A 19,009-nucleotide genomic window follows, 5' to 3' on the forward strand; every position below is an offset into this window, starting at 1 on the left:
GATGCTATTACCTTTGCACTTAACTTAATTAAGAGTTCATTTGCCTATAAGTATTGATCTTAACATTATTAAGAGCTTAAGGAACTTTAATTTAAAAAAGCGTAGTTTATTTGTTTTCTTTATTTTAAGGCTCTTCAAAGCCATCCCTGCATGACAAACCTGGCTGTAACATCATATCAAAAGGTGACTGCAACCGCCATTTGTTGCACATTAATAACATATAATGTAATACTTTAATTCGCACTCCTACTTCCCCCAAAAAATAAGTGAGCAAAATGTAGCTTTTCAGCATTTTCTTTTCTTCTTCCGGAAGCTCTGTTTTGTCATTTCCTCCTTTGCCAAACATGCAATTATTAGGCTGGTGCATGTTTGGCAAATTAGTAATTAAGCACACCTGTCTTCAATCATGTGTCGACAGGTGCAGCAGCTTAAAACGCAGCTCCACAGTGGCTGTTCACACACATTTGATCGAAGAATTCGGAAACGTGAACGTTGTATCTTCTGCTCAGAAAACTATCGTTAATTTGTTAGTTTCGAAAAGCCAACTTCAAGCATGGTGAAAGAGAAGACTCATGTTAACGTGGTGATTATCGGCCATGTTGACAGCGGCAAGTCAACTACCACCGGCCACCTCGTTTACAAATGTGGTGGCGTCGACCAGAGAAGATTGGAGAAGTTCGAGAAAGCTGCAGCGGAGGTGAGAAACATAAATGAAACTATTGGAGCTCTTGAAATGTCTTAAAACCTACTAAGACCAGTTATATATTTTATTTACAGATGGGGAAGAGCTCCTTCAAATTTGCCTGGGTGTTGGACAAGCTTAAAGCTGAGCGGGAGAGAGGAATGACCATTGATATATCTCTGCTGAAATTTAACACTCAAAGATACAGCATGACTATAATTGATGCACCTGGCCACCGAGACTTCATTAAAAACATGATAACAGGGACTTCACAGGTTAGTAGCACAGAGGTTCTTTACTTTATGTAAGTGTAATTTCATGGGCCTTCTAACCAAAATCATAAATGTCCTTTCAGGCCGATGTTGCCCTCCTGGTGGTCTCTGCAGCTAAAGGAGAATACGAGGCTGGTGTCTCAAGAAGTGGTCAGACCAGAGAGCACGCCTTGCTGGCTTATACTCTGGGTGTGAAGCAGATCATAGTGTGTGTGAACAAGATGGATCTGACTGAACCCCCTTTCAGCCAGAAGCGCTTTGAAGAAGTGGTGCGAGGTGTGAACGGCTTCCTCAAGAAGATCGGCTACGAAACCGGAACTGTGCCTTTCGTGCCAATTTCTGGCTGGACTGGGGAGAACATGATCACTGCAACTCAGAAGGTAATTATAGTCTTAAACTTGTGAAAATCTAGGAACATGCAACACATTAACACAAGTTCCTCTCTGCAGATGCCCTGGTTCCAAGGATGGAAATCCAGAAGAAGGGAAGGAAATGCAATTGGGAGAACTCTACTTGAAGTCCTGGACTCCATTCAACCACCAGTTCGCACCATCAACAAGCCCCTTCGGTTACCTCTGCAGGATGTCTACAAAATTGGAGGTTAGGAGTTATGCTGTTAATTTTAGTCATTTTTTGAGTTGCTCTGTCTGCTCCCCGAGCCTGAAATCAATTGGCTCCAATTAAGAACATGGGTTACAGGTGTGCAGCTGAGCAATTGGAGTGGGGTCAAGAACAGAAATGTTTGTCAGCTGATAAAGCCTTAATCCACTATTTAAACTTTTAAATGCACTTTTTTTTCTTCATCTTCTCAGGAGTTGGGACCGTGCCAGTAGGTAAGATTGAAACTGGCGTCCTCAAACCAGGCATGACCCTGATGTTCTCGCCAGCCAAAATCACTGCCGAGGTGAAGTCCATTGAGATGCACCACCAGGGGATGGAGCAAGGTCTGCCCGGACACAATGTCGGCTTCAACATTAAGAACGTGGCTGTAAAGAACCTGCGGCGAGGGGATGTGGCTGGAAACGCCCAGCAGGATCCGCCCACAGATGTCAGCAGCTTTGAAGCGCAGGTTGGTTCAGTGGAGTTGAAATTGAAACTTGTAATTCCTGTGCTGATGTGTGTATTTTCCATCTTAAGGTGATCATCCTGAACCATCCAGGGAAGGTCAAGGCAGGCTACTCTCCTGTCCTGGACTGCCACACGGCCCATGTGACCTGTCGCTTTGCTGAGCTGAAGGAGAAGATTGACAGGCGGACGGGAAATAAAGTGGAGGACGATCCGCAGCTACTGATATCTGGAGACGCTGCCACAGTCAAAATGATTCCCATCAAGCCCATGTGTGTCGAGAGCTTCTTCTCATACGCTTCCTTAGGTATACTATCCAAATCAGTCTACATTTATATTGACCTTCTGTAGTGTTTAACATGTTTTGTTTCGCTTCCTAGGTCGCTTTGCAGCACGAGACCTGAAGCAGACGGTCGCTGTCGGAGTCATCAAGTCAGTGGTGAAGGCACAAGGATCAAAACTTAAAGCCTAAATGTGTACTTAGTTTTTTTTTCTTTTACCAGTAAACTCTGGTATTGCTGCTTTTATTTGGTCAAATAACATTTGTGTTGTGACACAAAATATTTATGTTAAAAGATTATTCCTGTGTTAATGAGAAATCCAAAAGAAGCTATTGGATGGTACATTTTGGTTTAAATGTGAATTGTTGAGAAAACAAAAATAAAGAATCATTTGAGAACTTTGTGTTGAAATGTTTGTCTTGATGAAACTGAAGAAATACTCCATTTGACTTTTTCGCAAAGCGTTTAGGAATTTACAATTCCAAATGGTCGAGTAGCCTTAGTACCTTTAAAATCTACTGCTGCTTGGCTTTACTGATTTTTAATGTAGGTTAACATCAAAAGGCAAACGGATGTTTAATCATGAAAGCAAGAGCCCAGGGCCAGAGTTTCAGTACAGCACTTTATTTGATACAATGGGTTGATGGGTTTATTCCTTAACATGGGGGAGGGAAACTGCAAGTCAGTGAGGACTGGGTGAAAATACATCGGCTCTCCAGCCTTTTGCTCATTCCACTGTGCTTCTTAAAGACATCTCTGGTTCACAGGCAAACCTGGAAATGTACTGGATCCAGTAACATGGAATGATATTACATGATCAAACTTAAACATTTCAAGCTCATGAGGTTTTTTACAAGACACTGAATTGTGAACAACGGTTGGTGTCAGAAAATCAAGTTATTGCTAAGATGTCTTGAGTTTCCCATACTTGTTAATAGTGGCTTTTAAACACAGGATACATTTTTTTTTTTTGTGTAGTCCTGCTTAATAGTGGCTCTTCAAACCCCGAGGTGAGCATCTTTGAATGCAGCACTCAATTCCAGTCATTGTTACACCATGCACAGAAAGTCAAGGGACTGTGGAGATGGCGCTGAGTTTATGCACAGAGCATACATACAGTGAACAGTGTAACAAGGAGTAAATTAGTGACCTACAGTGAATCACAGGCTTTGATATTCCACCACACAGTAGCAGCAGGTTTCTATACTGTAAAACAACCATAATACGTGTACACAAAGCAAGCAAGAACAAGGAGTACATTAATGTTTTCATTTGGGGGCAAGATCAGTGGGAGACTGCAGCCTCTTCAGTCAACTATGGTGGTAAACAGGGATGCAAGACAGAGTGACATGACCTATTTCACATTCCTTTTCTTATTTGTCCAGAAATATAAGCTGATAATTACTTGAGGGCCAGTAAAATCAATACGGATAAAATTCAAAGTCTACCGCCCTGATGTTTAAATCTGACAGGTAGAGAGAGCAATGGTACATGTTTTGTACAATAAAACATGTATATACACTCACACACAAATATATATATTTACATACATATATACACAGTAACAGCATAAACATAGACTTTAGGTAAGTGCTAGGGTTTTGAGAGTGGCTTCTTCACAGCCGTGCTATAGGGTTAAGATAATACTGGTAAAGGAAGAATACACACATTCTTTGTACAGCATGGAGGAGATATCCATGGCTAGATGAGCCTTCTTGGTTTCTTGTTTTTTTTTTTCTTCTTTAGGACACTTGTCATTGGACAAGAGGTGTTATAATCGCTATGTACAGGACCTCTCAATGTAGGGAGAGGTGTAGTGCAAGTCTCTCTGACTGTCAGTCACTCAGGATGTGCACAAAAGACATGGGGAACACACCCTTTCTGTCCGGCTCCCCTTCAATGTGCCCGATCTGGAAGAGTTTAGGAAACATATGAGAACAAAGTCGTGTGTTATTGTGCCCTTAAGATAGCTCAAGGACAAAGAAGTATTACATATAAGAAAAATACGGATAGTATTGAGGCTTGACTTACCCACCACTCCTGGTCCTCCTCTCCTGTTACTATAATCACCTCTCCTTCAGCAAATGTCAGTTCGTCATCATTGTCAGCTTGGCAGTCATAGATCGTCTTCACCCGGCGGGATTTGCTTTTCCCCTGGACATACAAAAACAAAACGGTGACAAAACATTCTCTATTTTTATGAGGGAGTATAGTGTAAGTACCATGTTCGGCCACTAAGAATAAGAATGTATCTTTAGAAAAGTTGTTTCTCGTGTATTTCGAGAGCAAAAAAGCGAAAATATAACATAATGTGTGCATTGGTTAGAGACTGTGGTTAGAGGCTGTCGCTAGAAACCCGAGTGACCAAGCATTTAAAACAGAAGATGGTGATCCAAACTGAATGTTAAACAGCTGATAAGCATTGCTAAAGTAACAAATAGCATAATGAATCTCATGTATTACATCTACAGATGATCCTGATTAACTGGTCAAGATTTAAGCCAATATAAAATTACCTGAAATATGTCAGTATCAGCATAAATGTTGGCCAATAAGTAACAGAAGGTTATGTGGAAAAAAGAATCATAAAAAATCTTATATGGTATTGATCAGGCTCTAATCTTTATTTAAAAAGACCATTATGCTTCTGAAAACATGTTTTAATTCACTGAAAAGCACATGTATTGACTTAAAAACTCAGCATGGTCTTCTTACCGTGTTGATCTTCCTGGGGAGGGGCACGGGTGTCTCTGCGGTCCCTGTGGGGGTCCCGTTGGTGTTTTCAGCAGCTGGTTGGGGGGGCGTCCCAACAGGTGCTTGCTGATTAGGGGACGGTGAGTCTTGAGGCAGGGGCTGGGACTGGGGCTGGGACTGGGGCTGGGGCTGGGGCTGGGGCTGGGGTTGAGGGGGAGGTGGAGGTTGCGTTTGAGGCCTCTGCAGAGTGTCTCCGTGCGGCTGCCTGGGGGTGGGCTCGGCGGTCCCGGGTTTGGGGGGGATGTCGGAGAGCTGCGGCTTCGGAGGCAGGTCTTTGAGCTGGGGTTTGGGGGGGAGGTCTCCCAGCTGAGGTTTAGGAGGGAGGTCTGAGAGCTGAGGCTTGGGAGGAAGTTCTCCGGGTTTAGGAGGGAGGTCAGACGGCTGGGGTTTGGGGGGCAGGTCTGCCAGCTGAGGCCGGTCCGCCAGAGGAGCCTTCTGGGGGGGGTCGGCTGCCTGGGGGGACTTCTGGAAGACCTCTGGAGGGAGACTGGGCTTATCCATCGACGGGTGGTGGATGGTGTCAATCTTCCGCAATGCCACTGGGGAGAGAAGTGTGTGAATAACTTTGCCATTTAACAGCTTGTATCAAAATAAAGCTGGACAAAGGTGTACCTTTCTGAGGTAGTTTGGGAAGAACCCTTGGACCAAGTGTAGACTTTGTGTTGATCGAAGTAGTGCTGGGAAAAGATTTATCACATGAAGTTTAATGAAAAAGATTATGTAAGAAAACGCTTGAACCTTATTTGCTGGGATACATTTTTCTTAGCGAGTTTTGATAAAATGATTCACATTCCATCGTCTTTTTGTTGTTGTTACCTTTGCTGCTGAGGAATTCCTTCAAACTTGTTAGAGACCGGAGACATCTTGCTGACAGGAGGAGGGGTGGAGTCGCTTCCTAAAACATTGACATCGATGACGACACAGATTACTCAACAACATAGCAGAGCATTAACCCAGAGACTAATAAAAAATTAATGGTGAAATAATAATAATAATAATAATAATAATAAACATGCTGTGATGGTTAAAACAATAATAATAGTGAGGGAGGCGTCATCTGGCTGAGCTTTCCATTAGTTATTTGGGGGTTGTGCAATAAAGTGTCATCATTTAATTAGTGGTTGGGTAAGGGTGACACAGAATGCACAAAACACCACAGAGGGAAAATGATAACAATGGAAAAGCATTCAAAATACCCCCAGCATACCCATAAGGGACAGATGATTGCAGGTAAGATGATTGTGGTTATGTCTCCAAGTGGTAGTTCAAACATAACTCTTCTGTGTTTTGTGCAGTTTAAAATATGCTACTTTTGATCTCAGATCAACTAGTGGATTTAAAAAAGACTTGTGTACTTAAAGATGGTAAATGCCTCATCCTACCTGATGGAGCACTCAAAGATGCATTAAAGTTACAGTTAGTATCAGTTTCCAACTTGTAAGTGGTGTCAACATCCACATTTTGACCTGGATGACGTGTATCATCCAAGGTATTTGAACCCAAAACGAAAGTGAGAGGATTTGCTGCTTTTCTTTTATGTTTATAATAAACTGAATCACTTTCTAAAAGTGTCAACAAATTGGGATTGTTTTTAGACCTTAACCCGGTTATCAAAAAATACAAGATTTATCCAAAATAGAGGAAAAATACGAGTTGCATCTATGAATGTCCACATAATGAGCCATTCCAAATACTTTTAAATTGCACAAAGACACTTACAAAGGCATCAGCTAGTCTGTATGACTCAATGAAAACCCTCAAACCCCTGAGAAAAAGTCTTTATTTGAACTTAAGTGCAGAACTTTTAGAATAACCCTGCAACATTCTGAACTTTGATAAGATCTGTTGCTGGAGCAAAACCAGCCTACTGTCAGGACGTGTGCTTGTGTCTCACCCCCAGTCAAGCCCCCTTTACTGTGTGGACTGTGAGAGAGCGGGCTGGGTGGGTCAGACAGGGTGCGTTTGTGTCCAGGAGGTGGGGGCGGAGGTCTCTTCTTGGACAGGGTGGAGCTGGCTCCTGGTGTGAGTGTAGAGGGAGGGCCAGATGGGGGAGGAGCTGGAGGAGCGATACATAAAACACATGAGGTGACGAGACTCCCCAAAAAAGTCATTCTGAAAACCCCCTAACCCCCCGAGAAGATAAAGGAGAGGAAAATGGAGCATGGAGGAGAGGAGGAGCGGAAAATATGGAGAAGAATTTAGTTTTTTACGAAACAATATGAGGAGACAACAAATAAAAAACAGATGGGAATATGGAAAAGGGAAACCATGATTAGGCACATTTCTTGTGGCTCTAATCGGTGAATTTGTTTATGAATACGCCTTTTTGTTTCCAATGGGACTCACTGTTCACTAATATAAAGAAAAGAAGTGTGGAAGCAGCTTATAGAGAGCTCAGCCAGAGAGGAATCAGCTGTGGTTAAGAGTTTACAGCTCAAGGATGGTGGGACATGATTTCCAGCATGATACAAAATTCACGTAGGCAAGAAGTGGAGACTAAGCTTGCCTACATGGTCCCATTGTTTGCTTAATAAAACACCACCACCCTGTGAATGTGAGCTGTAAAGCAGGAAACAACTGAGGGATAAGGGTATATAGGGGGCACACAGCCGAGTAAGGGGGAGAACGTAAAACCAGGATATTCACTGATGTATGGTCGAGTGCCAGCCAGAGTGGCGTAGTGCGAATGAGAGCCAAGGAATGCCAAGTGTGGAGCTGAAAGAATAGAGAAACAAAAAAAGAGAAAGAAAAGAGAGCGAGATGAGGAGTGTGGGAGAGAATCTACAGTATGTCAGTGTTAAGAAGAGCTGCTCCCACACACTGTGAAATAACAAGATGAAATCTTATCAGTGGCAAGCAAAGAAAAAGAAAAGAAAAAGAGGAAAAATGGCGCGAAGCTGGCCCCAGGGGGGGGGGATCTTCAGCACCCAAGGGAGCGCTGCTATCTGGAGAATATCAAGAGTTAGCATGTTATTCTAAATCTATGTATATCATTCAGCCTTTATAAATCACATTTTTGCCCATATCAAACTTTAAGAAAATCAATTTATACTGTCGGTGCTTTAAAGTGAAATATTCTTTCTTAATCCTGATATCGTGTCGGATGATTAGGAGTGCCTTTTCAATTCTAAAGATCAAGAGGGGATGTCTTCTTATTACTTATCTTTCCCTGAGACATGCAGGTTTAACCTAACTTTTTAGCATTGTATCATGTCTGTTACTATCACGTTCATGCTTAAGTGTTTTCATTTGAAATCTAGTTAGCTAAAAACAGTTACAGTGGAGACGGAGTTAGGATTAAGGATAGTCAAACCTGCCAGCGACAGTCCTCATTTTAGCCAACAAAAGAAACTGTTGTCATCTAGAAATGAAACGTATGTTTAAAAGAAAGGCCAATTGAGGGCTTTCCAAAACAACTGGAATCAATTGATAATTCACACCCTTTGCTTTAAGAAAAATAAGATCCAAAGCCTCAAAGGATTAAAGATGCCTTGTTAAGATGTTTTGCATGTTGTGCAAGGTTTTCATCCATAGTAACGGGTTAGTGTTTCAAACTACTCCACTGAGGGAGGAGTGTTATCTTTGATTGTAATACTGCAGAGACAGCACGTCCACAGTGTAAGTGTGTATAATGTGTTGAGGGTAATGATGAAGTGTGTACCTCTGGCCTGACTAACAGCTACCCCCTGCCCTCTCCTGCAGCCATGTTTTCTGAAGGTTACTGTGTAAGCAATCTTAATGACACCTGCATTCCGCCCTCTGATTTGTGCGTTCAACAAATTACATTCCCCTGCAGGGTGTGTGTATACACGTGGACTAACAAAGAAGACATTTTGGAGGAAAAGTAATTACGCAGCATTCCTCCGCACCTAATCCTGTCCTTAGTATAATCAAACATTAACAGAGCTAATGAAGTACACTTCCAAAGACGAGCTTCCCTCTACTGATCAGTCACAGTAAACAAAGCAGAAGCTATTTGCATAACAGGCTGACATTTCCAAAAGAGATATTAGCATTACATGACTTTATTTCCTGTCAAGGTTATAATCTAAAGACTGATGTAGCTGTGGGTGTCGGGGCAGTCAGGTCTGACCTTTGCCCTGGTTCCTGGGGGGCAGCGGCGGCCCGTCGGCCACGGGGGAGGAGGTGAGATCGGTGGAGGCGCTGTACATCTGGTTGGTGAAGGCGCTGTAGGACAGGCGCTGCTGCTTGTCCCTCTGGCTGATGAAGCCCGGCAGGGACAGCTTGTCGTGGGGAGAGAGGCTGGAGGAGTGGCAGAAGCTCTGAGGCCTCGGGGAGCGGTCCTTCTTGATGGGACTGGGCTGCAAAGGGACACGAGACACAGTCTGGGAATAAGAGCTAATATCATAACCTGCAGATTTTTTAAATGTAGGGAATCTCAACCCTTTGTAACTCAAAGGGCCTTGAGTTGATTTTGACCATCTTTTCCCAAATAAATAATAGAAAACACACACATCTTTTTTTAACTGGGATGTTCATATGTCTTATGAGACTCATCACTAAAAATAAATATTCGCAACACATCCCGGAAGCTTGATATCTCTGGAGTTTCCATGGTGTTAGCGCCTCATTTAACAGGATTTCACCAAAATCAACACATGGCTTCCCGCTCAGCATAACTGCCTGCGATTATGACTCAAAATGTAATGTATTAAACAACGCAGGGTCTTCTCCCACATCACTTCTTATTTAAAGACATTTTGGGGGGGCGGGGGGGACATTTGCTAACTTAAGTTAGCCAAAAAGTACCATCACCTGATGATGGCATTACTGGCATGGTGATACTCAAACATATATAGACATTCAAATTATGCATTTGAATATTTTGATATGCATATTATCATGCCTCATTATTTTGGCCAGTTTCTAATAGTTGCTATTCTTTGGTGTTTACATAAAAATAAAGAAAGAAAAGGCTCTTTTAATAGAGTCCTAATAAAAAAAACACAAAAGAACATAAATGGTCAGGAGTTGCCAAAATCAGGCTAATTTCTGCAGCTCCTTTCCAACCTTTAAGCCCTAGAGCAGCACTGCTCTGTGGTATCTGCACATCGGACTGACTCAATAGTTTCATTATTCATCAGCACTGTATATGGGCGCGGTGAAAACATGATTGAATTGAAGCTTGAAGGAACTGAACAATGCTCTGATCGAACCTTATCATCGAGGTCGTCATCGCTCTCGTCCATCTCCTCCAGTCTGAGGCTCCACTCGTACTCCACATGGATGTGAGGGTTGAACTTCCCCTCTGCAGCCTGCACCAGCTGTCACACACACACACACACACGTTCATCAGTTACATTTGAATAGAGACAATCCCAAACCCTATTAATGGAAAACAAGATAAGGAAGTGGAACTAAAATGGTCTGCCACTATAAGTACTCAATGAGTTAGACACAAAATAAACATTAAGTGGGAAAAATCAGGGTAATTTAAAACACTTTCTTTATGGGTATGTTCAGCAGTATTCAGCTTCCACAAAGTAACAATATCCCCCATGTATTAAATGTGCAAATACTTTAATAATATATTTATTTTATATTTTTTACTACATTCAAAATAGCTTTTTTTTGTCTGCATGGTCATAAAAGCGTTAATAATGAACATACATCAACCATTACTTCCACTCTGCTGTCCCTGTTGCCTGAGGCTGGAGACAGACCTCTGACTGCCATCTAGTGTTCTGAATGATCTCCCTGATAAAATGTTAAATCAACCACAAGCTCTACTCCACAACCAATTCTTCTTATTAGGGAGTGTGCTGGACTTCGAATCAGGGGATAGCAAGTTCAAACCCCACCGCAGTCAGCATGTCGTTGTGTCCCTGAGACACTTCACACCAAATTGCTCCTGTGAGGATTGTCCACAGTATTGAGTATGTAAGTCGCTTTGGATAAAAGCGTCTAACAAATGACATGTAATGTAATGTATTATGTGTGATTTTCTTTTAATTCCATGTTTTTTTTAGAGTGTTATAAACCCCTGTGATGTCCAAAATCACCGGCTGTACTTACTGCCTCCTCGCACTGAGTGTTCCTCAGTCGCCTGGCAACATCCAGCGCCGTCTCTCCGTTCTGATTGGCTGAAGGGGAAGAGAGAAGGATGATCAACAGTTAGGAGTGTGGCGTACACAGGGCTTTAAGGAGAGGATGAACCTGGACTTGTGACTCACTGATATCAGTCGCTGGCTTGCCCCTCAGGAGTAACTTGAGGCACTCGGGCTTCTCGTACATGCTGCAGTAATGCAGGGCGGTGTTGCCCCACTCCGTCTGCTTATCCACGTTACCACTGAGAGAACAACACACACAAAGTCAGGACACAGGTTACAAGCTCTAGGGTGATTTCCACAATCCTGCAGCTAAAGGTTAATGTGATAACCCAGGATTTTGCACGAGAGAAAACAGGATATTTAAAAAACACTGTCTTTTCCTTTAGTAGTTTAGAATGAGCTTTTAAAATCCCTCATGAAAACATTTGATTAAACAATGCTAGGGAAATTCACTCTTTCTTGTTACAGTAGGCAAATAATCTCTCTTAAAAAGGGATTATATATTCTCTCAATGACTGGACTTAAACTCCCACTGTACATTTTACATTCATGTTCTATTTAATATTGAATAATCCATTCTTGCACAATAATATCCTGCATTATATTTTTTACTGGAAATTTGTATTTCCACATCCACAATTTTTTAAAATCTTTTAACTTTTTAATGCTATTTTATTTCTATTTCTGAAATATTTTGGACTGTTTATTTCTGTGTCTTCATTTCTCTCTGCCTTGTGATTTTTTGCTGCTGCAACGCAAACATTTCCCAAATGGGATCAATAAAGTACCTATTTATCTATCATATGTCTTAAATAACAAGAGATATATCTTAAATAATGAGGTCTAAGCATGACACCGTATGAGCGCTGCTATTAATTAATGAGAGGGTTCCACGTCTTGTGTGTGCACTCGGAGCAGTGGTGGGTAAACAATTGAAAAGAGAAGGGAATAAATGAAAGGCAGCGAACAAGTGCTTGACCCATTTCTTTTTGCCTTGTGGGAATATGAGCTGCAGCGCTAAGCTCTCCTCTGCACGTCCACTGCTTTCTTACAGAGCCAAGCCGAGAACAAGAAAGAGTCACGCAGAGCATATTTGATACTGCGTGTTTGCACAAAACTGTGGTTTATTTCATTTTATCTCTAACCGTTGATGTGTTAATAGATATTTTGGACAGCTTTGTAATTGGCATGAATCGTCCCCAAAGAAATGCACGTGATAAGGCAATTATATTCCGGCTTTTTTGGGTGAAAATGATTGTGAAAAATGTACCTGTTCTGCACAAGGAAGTCCACCAAGTGCAGGGAGGTCTGGTCAGCAGTCCGTACAGAGTAGTGCAGTGCTGTCTCTCCGGATTCCTGCAGGGGGCCACCAAACACAGCACAGACACCATGAGACAATCTTGTGCAGCATCCATTCTGTATTCTCTCCCTCTCTGCGTCTCTTTCAGCATTTAAACAAGCTGCAGTAAACAAAATGGCTCCTAAAAATAATATTTCAGCAGGCAAGGCATAGAGTTTAACATTTTGCCATTGTCTTGTAATAATAACATCTTTCTCTCAAACGAGATCAAGATGTCAGTTCATTAAATGCAGCTTTAAAGATGGAGATAAAGGATTACATATAGTGGAGTAAGGGATATATGTGCTGTATATAATAGGGAAGAGTAAGGGAAGTGTGTCCCTGTATGTGTCTGGTTATGCGGGGGAGTGGGATGTCACCGTGCTGTCAGCCATTCAGAGGTACTGACAACAGCAGATCAGATATCGGTGAGTCAGACTTAATAGCGCAGACAGCAGCAGCTCTCTCTGTCTTCAAACCTCGTTAATTCTGCTGCTGCATTGCACACTTCATTTTTCATGAGGAGAACTACCACGTCTGTGTTATAAAACCTTGACCCATTTATGTCAGCTTAAGTCTGATCATCTGTGTTGTTTACGCTACGGCATTCTCACCATCCACCTCTTGTTATTCAAATTTCATATTATGCCTTATCCAGCGGTGCAAATACACAAAGAGGCTGAACCACAGAATGAAAAACGTGAATCACGCAGATGTCGTCATCGGATACAAAATGAACTCAAAATGAGTTGATGCCTACAATGTGATGAAGGTTGCTGGATATCGCCACCTGCTGGTGAAGATATCAGGATGACTTTAAATGATCCAGCTGTTGATGATACAACCTTTAATTTACCCGCCAAATATTTCACCAACAGGTAGAAATGTGTCAGTGTTCTCTGTCCCGCTGGCAGGAGGATGATCCACTGCAGTGTAGAGATCTGAGAGGGACACTTCTGGGGTTTGTATTCCAGTATGACGTCATGGTGTGTGATTAAGAGGATATACTGTAGCTATAGGAGGAGGTTGATATGTAGCCAATATTCCAGGCAACATACCAACCAAGAATGTCAACTATTTAAAGGTCATACAGTGGAAGAAAGTAACAAAATGACCCCAAGACAATGTAGCCAAACTGCTTGTTTTGTCAGGGGTGTGAATCCTACAAATATTAATATCCAAGATATCTAAGACAATCATGGGAATATCCACATGTGAAAAGCTGGAAGCACTGAATTGTTTTCATTGTTTGCCGACTAGTTGCCATGAGCAACAGACATTCCTCTCAACAGTTTTCATTGCTGAATCTGTCCACCATAGGTTTAAATGTTGTGGTTCACTTTTACCACTCTCATGTCTTTCAATGTGGATTCAATGTGTCCGCAGAAGTCAGCTGTTTCAAGATAAAAAGCTTGTAAAACCAACTGCCCACTGTTTTGTATCTGTTCAGCACAAAACAGCAGAGGCACAGTTTGCGACTGGCTGGTGGACATGGTGGAACATTTAGAAGCTACGGAGTCAAAAATGGTCGTTTGAAAGATGGTAGAAACCAAAAACGGAGCTAAAACACAGTGAATATTGGACTTATATTTGCAAGGTGGACGAAAACAGTGGTTTCAAATAAGGAGTAGAGGCAAATATCCTGATGAACAGAACACTCAGTAAGAAAGTTCAATGATCTGCATGACTAAATGTTCTTTCTTGTTCTAGGTTAATACCCATGAACTAAAAGGACTTACCGCTCCGACCTCGGGCAGCGGCTCCATCAGCTCCACCCCCTCTGCGTAGACCTGGATGAGGGACAGCAGATCCCTGGACTGAACCGCCTCAAACAGGTCGATCATTTTAGCGGACACAGATGTGCACGTCTTCCTCGCATACTTGTGGTCCACATATTTAGCGTAGATAAACTCCTTCCTCACCGTCCTGTGGTGGAAAAGAGGAATTCAGTCAGATGTGATCATATTTATTCAAATAAATCTAGTTTTCAAGCATCTTTTTGCTTAGATAGTACTCACATGTCACTGGATGGAGTGGGCTTTGGTGAGGGCGTAGTGAGGTTCCCCTCCATGATCTCATTGAAACTACTGTTGCCTACATTCTTGGCCAGCTAGGGGAAAGAAAAACAGGATTATGTCACAATAGAACAGAAGTATTCACATTGGTGCTCAAAGAACCAAAATCCGATTCCACTACTCTTTCATTATTTTGAATATTTAACTCCAGATGAAAATAGTTCAGGGTGTGGACCGCCGCCTCGAAGACTCTCTGACTCACCAAGAGTTCTGAGGTTCCTAACTTGTCCAGCTCCATGGACTGGATGCGGGAGATGTGGACCCCCATCTCTCGGTGGATGCCAGAACACTCGATGCAAGTCAGGATCCCCAGGTTGGTGGAAAGCCATTTAGGATCTTTAAAACACAGAACATATGAGAGGTTAGTGTTAATGCTCTCCATAATCTACAGTATGTGGTTCCATTGTGATCACAAGTGGATGAACATAAGTATATTCGAAGTTGGATTTATGCCTTAGATTGTGCAGAATAGGAAATGAGATGAAAAGCTCCAAAGCAGACATGTCATCCCTATCTATATTCCAAAGTAAATGCCCCAGAAATGTTTTTTAAGAATAAACAAGCGAGTGTTTTCTCAGCACAACGATTTACTGACAAATCCTTTCATGTGCCTGCACTGTATTCTTGTTCTTTGAGGCTGCTGTCAGGACAGAAATTGGTTTCTCAGCGTCTCTACATTTGATTTATTCCTGTATGATTGCAGAACTTGGGAGAGTTGACAGAAGCTATTACCCCTTTTTGAGGGTTAACACCAAAACCACTGACACCCAGGCGTAAAGATAACAATCTTTACATTTTCTGCTGTAGAACTTCGACGAAGAGACGTTTACTCTTTCTGAATATGCTCAGTTTCCTGTTATAATAGAATAAAAGACAATACACCCAAAATAAACGAGGCCTAGAAATGCAAAGTAACCAGCGACTTTATCTAATGTTGCCACGCCCAGTAATTGGAGAAGCATACAAATCTCACACCAGATAAGCATTTAAACAAACAGGACAGGGCATTTATGTTCCGCTACGGCCACATTTTGTTATCCTGTCATAGTGAATAAGAGTAACACCCACACACTCTAAACCAAAATGTGCTAAAAGACAACATTTCAAATACAATCATATCTTTGTCAGCTCAAAAACAGCTTGCACCTATATTAGATACTTTAATGTAATCCTGTGGCATGAAAACACGTCATTTTAGCTAATGAGACATGCATATTTTTAGACCTGAATTAAGCTTTTTAAATAAATGACCATTGACTACCTTTATTGTTTTTATTTATCCATCAACAACTGACTTTCAGACCACTAGAGGACTGTGATAGGCACAAACAGTGGCCACAGTCACGTCATACTGCAGGAGAGAGACAGAGCTCATTGTGTCGAGCAAACGGCTCGAGCACGCTGTGATGTAGCGCCCTCTAAACCGCTGCTATTGACCGGCGTCACTGCCTGATGTTCTGATGCATCTGGGAGATTTAAACAGGCTTTAAAAACACCGAGCTCAGCGGTGTTGGTTGTGATGCTGTGAGGCCGGGTATCGTGTTCTTTGTGGATCTGACAAATGAACACCAGGCAGGAAACGTCAGAGGCATCCCAAATACCGATGAGTCATCCTCAGAAACACAGGCAGAAGGCACACACACACACACACACACACACACACACACACACACATATTTCCCAACGTAACAAACAGATGAGAGCTGGTGATGGGTCAGAGTGCACGCTCGCCATGATGAGCTGATACACGATGACCTCTATAGCTGATTAATGCTAAAGCTGCAAAGCTAGGTCTTATAGGGGCCGATCCTGGGAGAATATAGAATGAGATGGAGATGTACTCTATCTACCGAGAACAGAGCCAACAAAGATGTTGAATGTCATTCAAACGACCTTGTGAGCGTGATGTTAATTTTAGGCAGAGGAAAGGAAACCCTTTCAGAGCAAAAACAGGAATCTGACAGGAAGCAGAGCTTAAACCCACATCTGGAACATGCATTGTGTAGAGTACATGAAGGGACCCAGCAACAAGAATACAGACATGACAAGGCCCCCCCTCTGCAGATCGCAGGGGTCGCCGGAGCGTGTGTAACTTATGTAACGATGAATTCTCAAAGCATGGAAATTTCTAACTCTAAGAGCATAAATTTGGAGGCTTGGTGAGCTGCTGTGGGTTTTTGTTGAGGGAGGAGAGAAGCTAGAAAGCAGAGCGTGTGTGCGTGTGCGAGTGAGTGAGTGAGTGAGCGTGTGTGTGTGAGTGAGTGAGTGAGTGAGTGAGCGTGTGTGTGAGCGTGTGAGTGAGTGAGTGAGTGAGTGAGTGAGTGCGTGTGTGTGTTTGTGTGTGTGTGTGTGTGTGTGTGTGTGTGTGTGTGTGCGTGTGAGCTGCTGTGGGTTTTTGTTGAGGGAGGAGAGAAGCTAGAAAGCAGAGCGTGTGTGCGTGTGCGAGTGAGTGAGTGAGCGTGTGTGTGTGAGTGAGTGAGCGTGTGTGTGTGAGTGAGTGAGTGAGTGAGTGAGCGTGTGTGTGAGCGTGTGAGTGAGTGAGTGAGTGAGTGAGTGCGTGTGTGTGTTTGTGTGTGTGTGTGTGTGTGTGTGTGTGTGTGTGTGTGAGTGAGTGAGTGAGTGAGTGAGTTTGTGTGTGTGTGTGTCAGAGGGCCTGAATGTCTATACCACTCCTGAGTGCTCAGTCTTTGCTTCCTAATGTGGGGGAGGATGAGGATCAGGTTGTGTCCTGAATGCTAACAACGCTCGTGCACGCACACGCTTTTGCTAAAGGCTGCAGGGGGATTTGTAGCTTGTTCAGTCTCCATCTAACTGAAGGACACTGAGTTCAGGGCAGCCGTGACATTGCAAAATAAACCAAGGCTTTAAATAAAAAAACATTTGCACACATTGAAACAAAAAAAATGCTGAGGTGAAGGCGCTTCTCATGTAACAGGGATAGGGATGACTAAGCACAAAGCAGGATGAGGGTGTGTGTGTGTGTGTGTGTGTGTGTGTGTGTGAATCCTCTCTGCCTCCGTACACACCTGCAGCTCCAGTGTGTGTGTGTGTGTGTGTGTGTGTGTGTGTGTGTGTGTGTGTGTGTGTGTGTGTGTGTGTGTGTGTGTGTGTGTGTGTGTGTGTGTGTGTGTGTGTGTGTGTGTGTGTGTGTGTGTGTGTGTGTGTGTGTGTGTGTGTGTGTGTGTGTGTGTGTGTGTGTGTGTGTGTGTGTGTGTGTGTGTGTGTGTGTGTGTGAATCCTCTCTGCCTCCGTACACACCTGCAGCTCCGCAGTCACAGCACACTTCGTTGCCTGGCATGCGCAGCACGTCCTCTATGATGGCTTTAGTCAGATCCTCCAAACCGTCCTCGCCGCCGCTGCTCTGCTCGCCACGAAACGCCATGTTCAGGGCCTCCTCCTTACTGTTGGTCAGCACCGAGATCCAGCTGCAGGGGAACACATTGTTGGTGTTGTAAAAAAAAATTGCATTTTTTCAGGCTTAGTTATTTCACGTAAATATAAAACACCACCAGATATAAAGTAATCACAGGATTATTTAAGCAATTCACTTTATCGTTTGGTCTATAAAATGGCAGAATTATGAGAAATGGCGATCACAATTTCGTAAAACTCTAGAATCCCCTAAAATGTATTGTTTTGTCGGACCAGCTGGCCAACACCTAAATGCATTGTGATAACATGACATTAAACTGGAACATTTGGGATATATTTTTAAGATTACCTCAAAATGAATAGGTATATGATTATTAGCCAATTTAATTCCTGACAACTGGCTTATAATTTATTTTCTAGAAAAGAAATTAATCATAAGAAATCGAAATTGAGGTTATGAAAGCTAACACGTTATCACTTATAGGGCAGCAATCAGATTCAAAGGGCAAGTCATTTCCCCAATATGATAGATTCATAGACCGAAACTGCATTTAAGATGTGACATTATTACAATTACATGAATACATTTATTTTTCAGTTTAAATTGTCATTTTTTTTTTTTTCTTGAGTTCACAGATCTACTCACTTCAAAAGTTGAACATACACATGCACCTATAAATCATACACACTGTTAAAGAGAATCACAAACATAGGAACTGCCTTTCAAACACGGCTTACTGCAGCTCTGTACAACACACAATCTGCTTCTGCAGTATCCCCACTGAACTGGCCCTCACACACAAACCACACACACACACACACACTGGGCTGCATGAGCTTCACGTCAGCACTTCCTCTATCATTGTCACTCAACCCTTTCTTCAAAGGCAGAGGCCAGACAGCGAGTGGGCACATAAACCGAAGTGTTAGATTGTCTGTTTATATGTATGTGTGAGAAACAAGTTATTTAAATCCACAGCTGCGTAGGTGTACAGATGCTGCGCCAGAGCGTTTGTGTTTACTTATATGATGCATTATAATATGCTCCCAGCCTAATTGAGGGGGAGCATGATTGCACAAAGCAGCAGCCCTATGGAA

At 42.6% G+C, this 19,009-nt stretch overlaps 2 protein-coding genes across 6 annotated transcripts in view; one reads left to right on the forward strand and one right to left on the reverse strand.

Annotated features, from left to right (window-relative positions):
• The first annotated feature begins 361 nt into the window (after positions 1-361).
• Positions 362-2,834, forward strand: eef1a1l3 (eukaryotic translation elongation factor 1 alpha 1, like 3). Its single transcript, XM_010781708.1, has 7 exons — positions 362-697; positions 778-957; positions 1,038-1,334; positions 1,404-1,554; positions 1,767-2,023; positions 2,092-2,326; positions 2,400-2,834. Exons 1-7 carry the CDS (start codon positions 554-556, stop codon positions 2,489-2,491), a joined length of 1,356 nt encoding a protein of 451 aa, XP_010780010.1. The 5' UTR covers positions 362-553; the 3' UTR covers positions 2,492-2,834.
• Positions 2,835-2,903: 69 nt separating this feature from the next.
• asap1b (ArfGAP with SH3 domain, ankyrin repeat and PH domain 1b) overlaps positions 2,904-19,009 on the reverse strand; it is a 48,510-nt gene continuing 32,404 nt past the window's right edge. For 2 of the 5 annotated variants that reach the window (XM_010781710.1, XM_010781709.1), the window contains 15 exons: positions 17,798-17,964; positions 14,742-14,875; positions 14,483-14,574; positions 14,204-14,390; positions 12,396-12,481; positions 11,249-11,364; positions 11,091-11,158; positions 10,232-10,339; positions 9,148-9,376; positions 6,949-7,110; positions 5,871-5,949; positions 5,667-5,731; positions 5,016-5,593; positions 4,332-4,454; positions 2,904-4,210 (listed from right to left, as the gene is read on the reverse strand). In XM_010781710.1, the coding sequence (XP_010780012.1) occupies positions 4,136-4,210; positions 4,332-4,454; positions 5,016-5,593; positions 5,667-5,731; positions 5,871-5,949; positions 6,949-7,110; positions 9,148-9,376; positions 10,232-10,339; positions 11,091-11,158; positions 11,249-11,364; positions 12,396-12,481; positions 14,204-14,390; positions 14,483-14,574; positions 14,742-14,875; positions 17,798-17,964 (2,269 nt within the window). In that variant the 3' untranslated portion in view covers positions 2,904-4,135. Of the gene's footprint in view, positions 4,211-4,331; positions 4,455-5,015; positions 5,594-5,666; positions 5,732-5,870; positions 5,950-6,948; positions 7,111-7,700; positions 7,770-9,147; positions 9,377-10,231; positions 10,340-11,090; positions 11,159-11,248; positions 11,365-12,395; positions 12,482-14,203; positions 14,391-14,482; positions 14,575-14,741; positions 14,876-17,797; positions 17,965-19,009 lie in introns of all 5 variants that reach the window. The other 3 variants (XM_010781714.1, XM_010781712.1, XM_010781711.1) reach the window with 2 other exon arrangements.

Source organism: Notothenia coriiceps, unplaced genomic scaffold, assembly GCF_000735185.1.
Source record: "Notothenia coriiceps isolate Sejong01 unplaced genomic scaffold, NC01 NC01_scaffold00023527, whole genome shotgun sequence".
Classification (NCBI taxonomy): Eukaryota; Metazoa; Chordata; class Actinopteri; order Perciformes; family Nototheniidae; genus Notothenia; species Notothenia coriiceps.

What these genes read in the sequence shown, in the direction of transcription:
- eef1a1l3 (XM_010781708.1), top strand. Translation starts at nt 554, where the DNA reads ATGGTGAAAGAGAAGACTCATGTTAACGTGGTGATTATCGGCCATGTT. An exon ending in TCAGCAGCTTTGAAGCGCAG is followed by an intron (nt 2,024 to 2,091) that starts GTTGGTTCAGTG and finishes TTCCATCTTAAG; the next exon opens with GTGATCATCCTGAACCATCC. An exon ending in CTTCTCATACGCTTCCTTAG is followed by an intron (nt 2,327 to 2,399) that starts GTATACTATCCA and finishes TTCGCTTCCTAG; the next exon opens with GTCGCTTTGCAGCACGAGAC.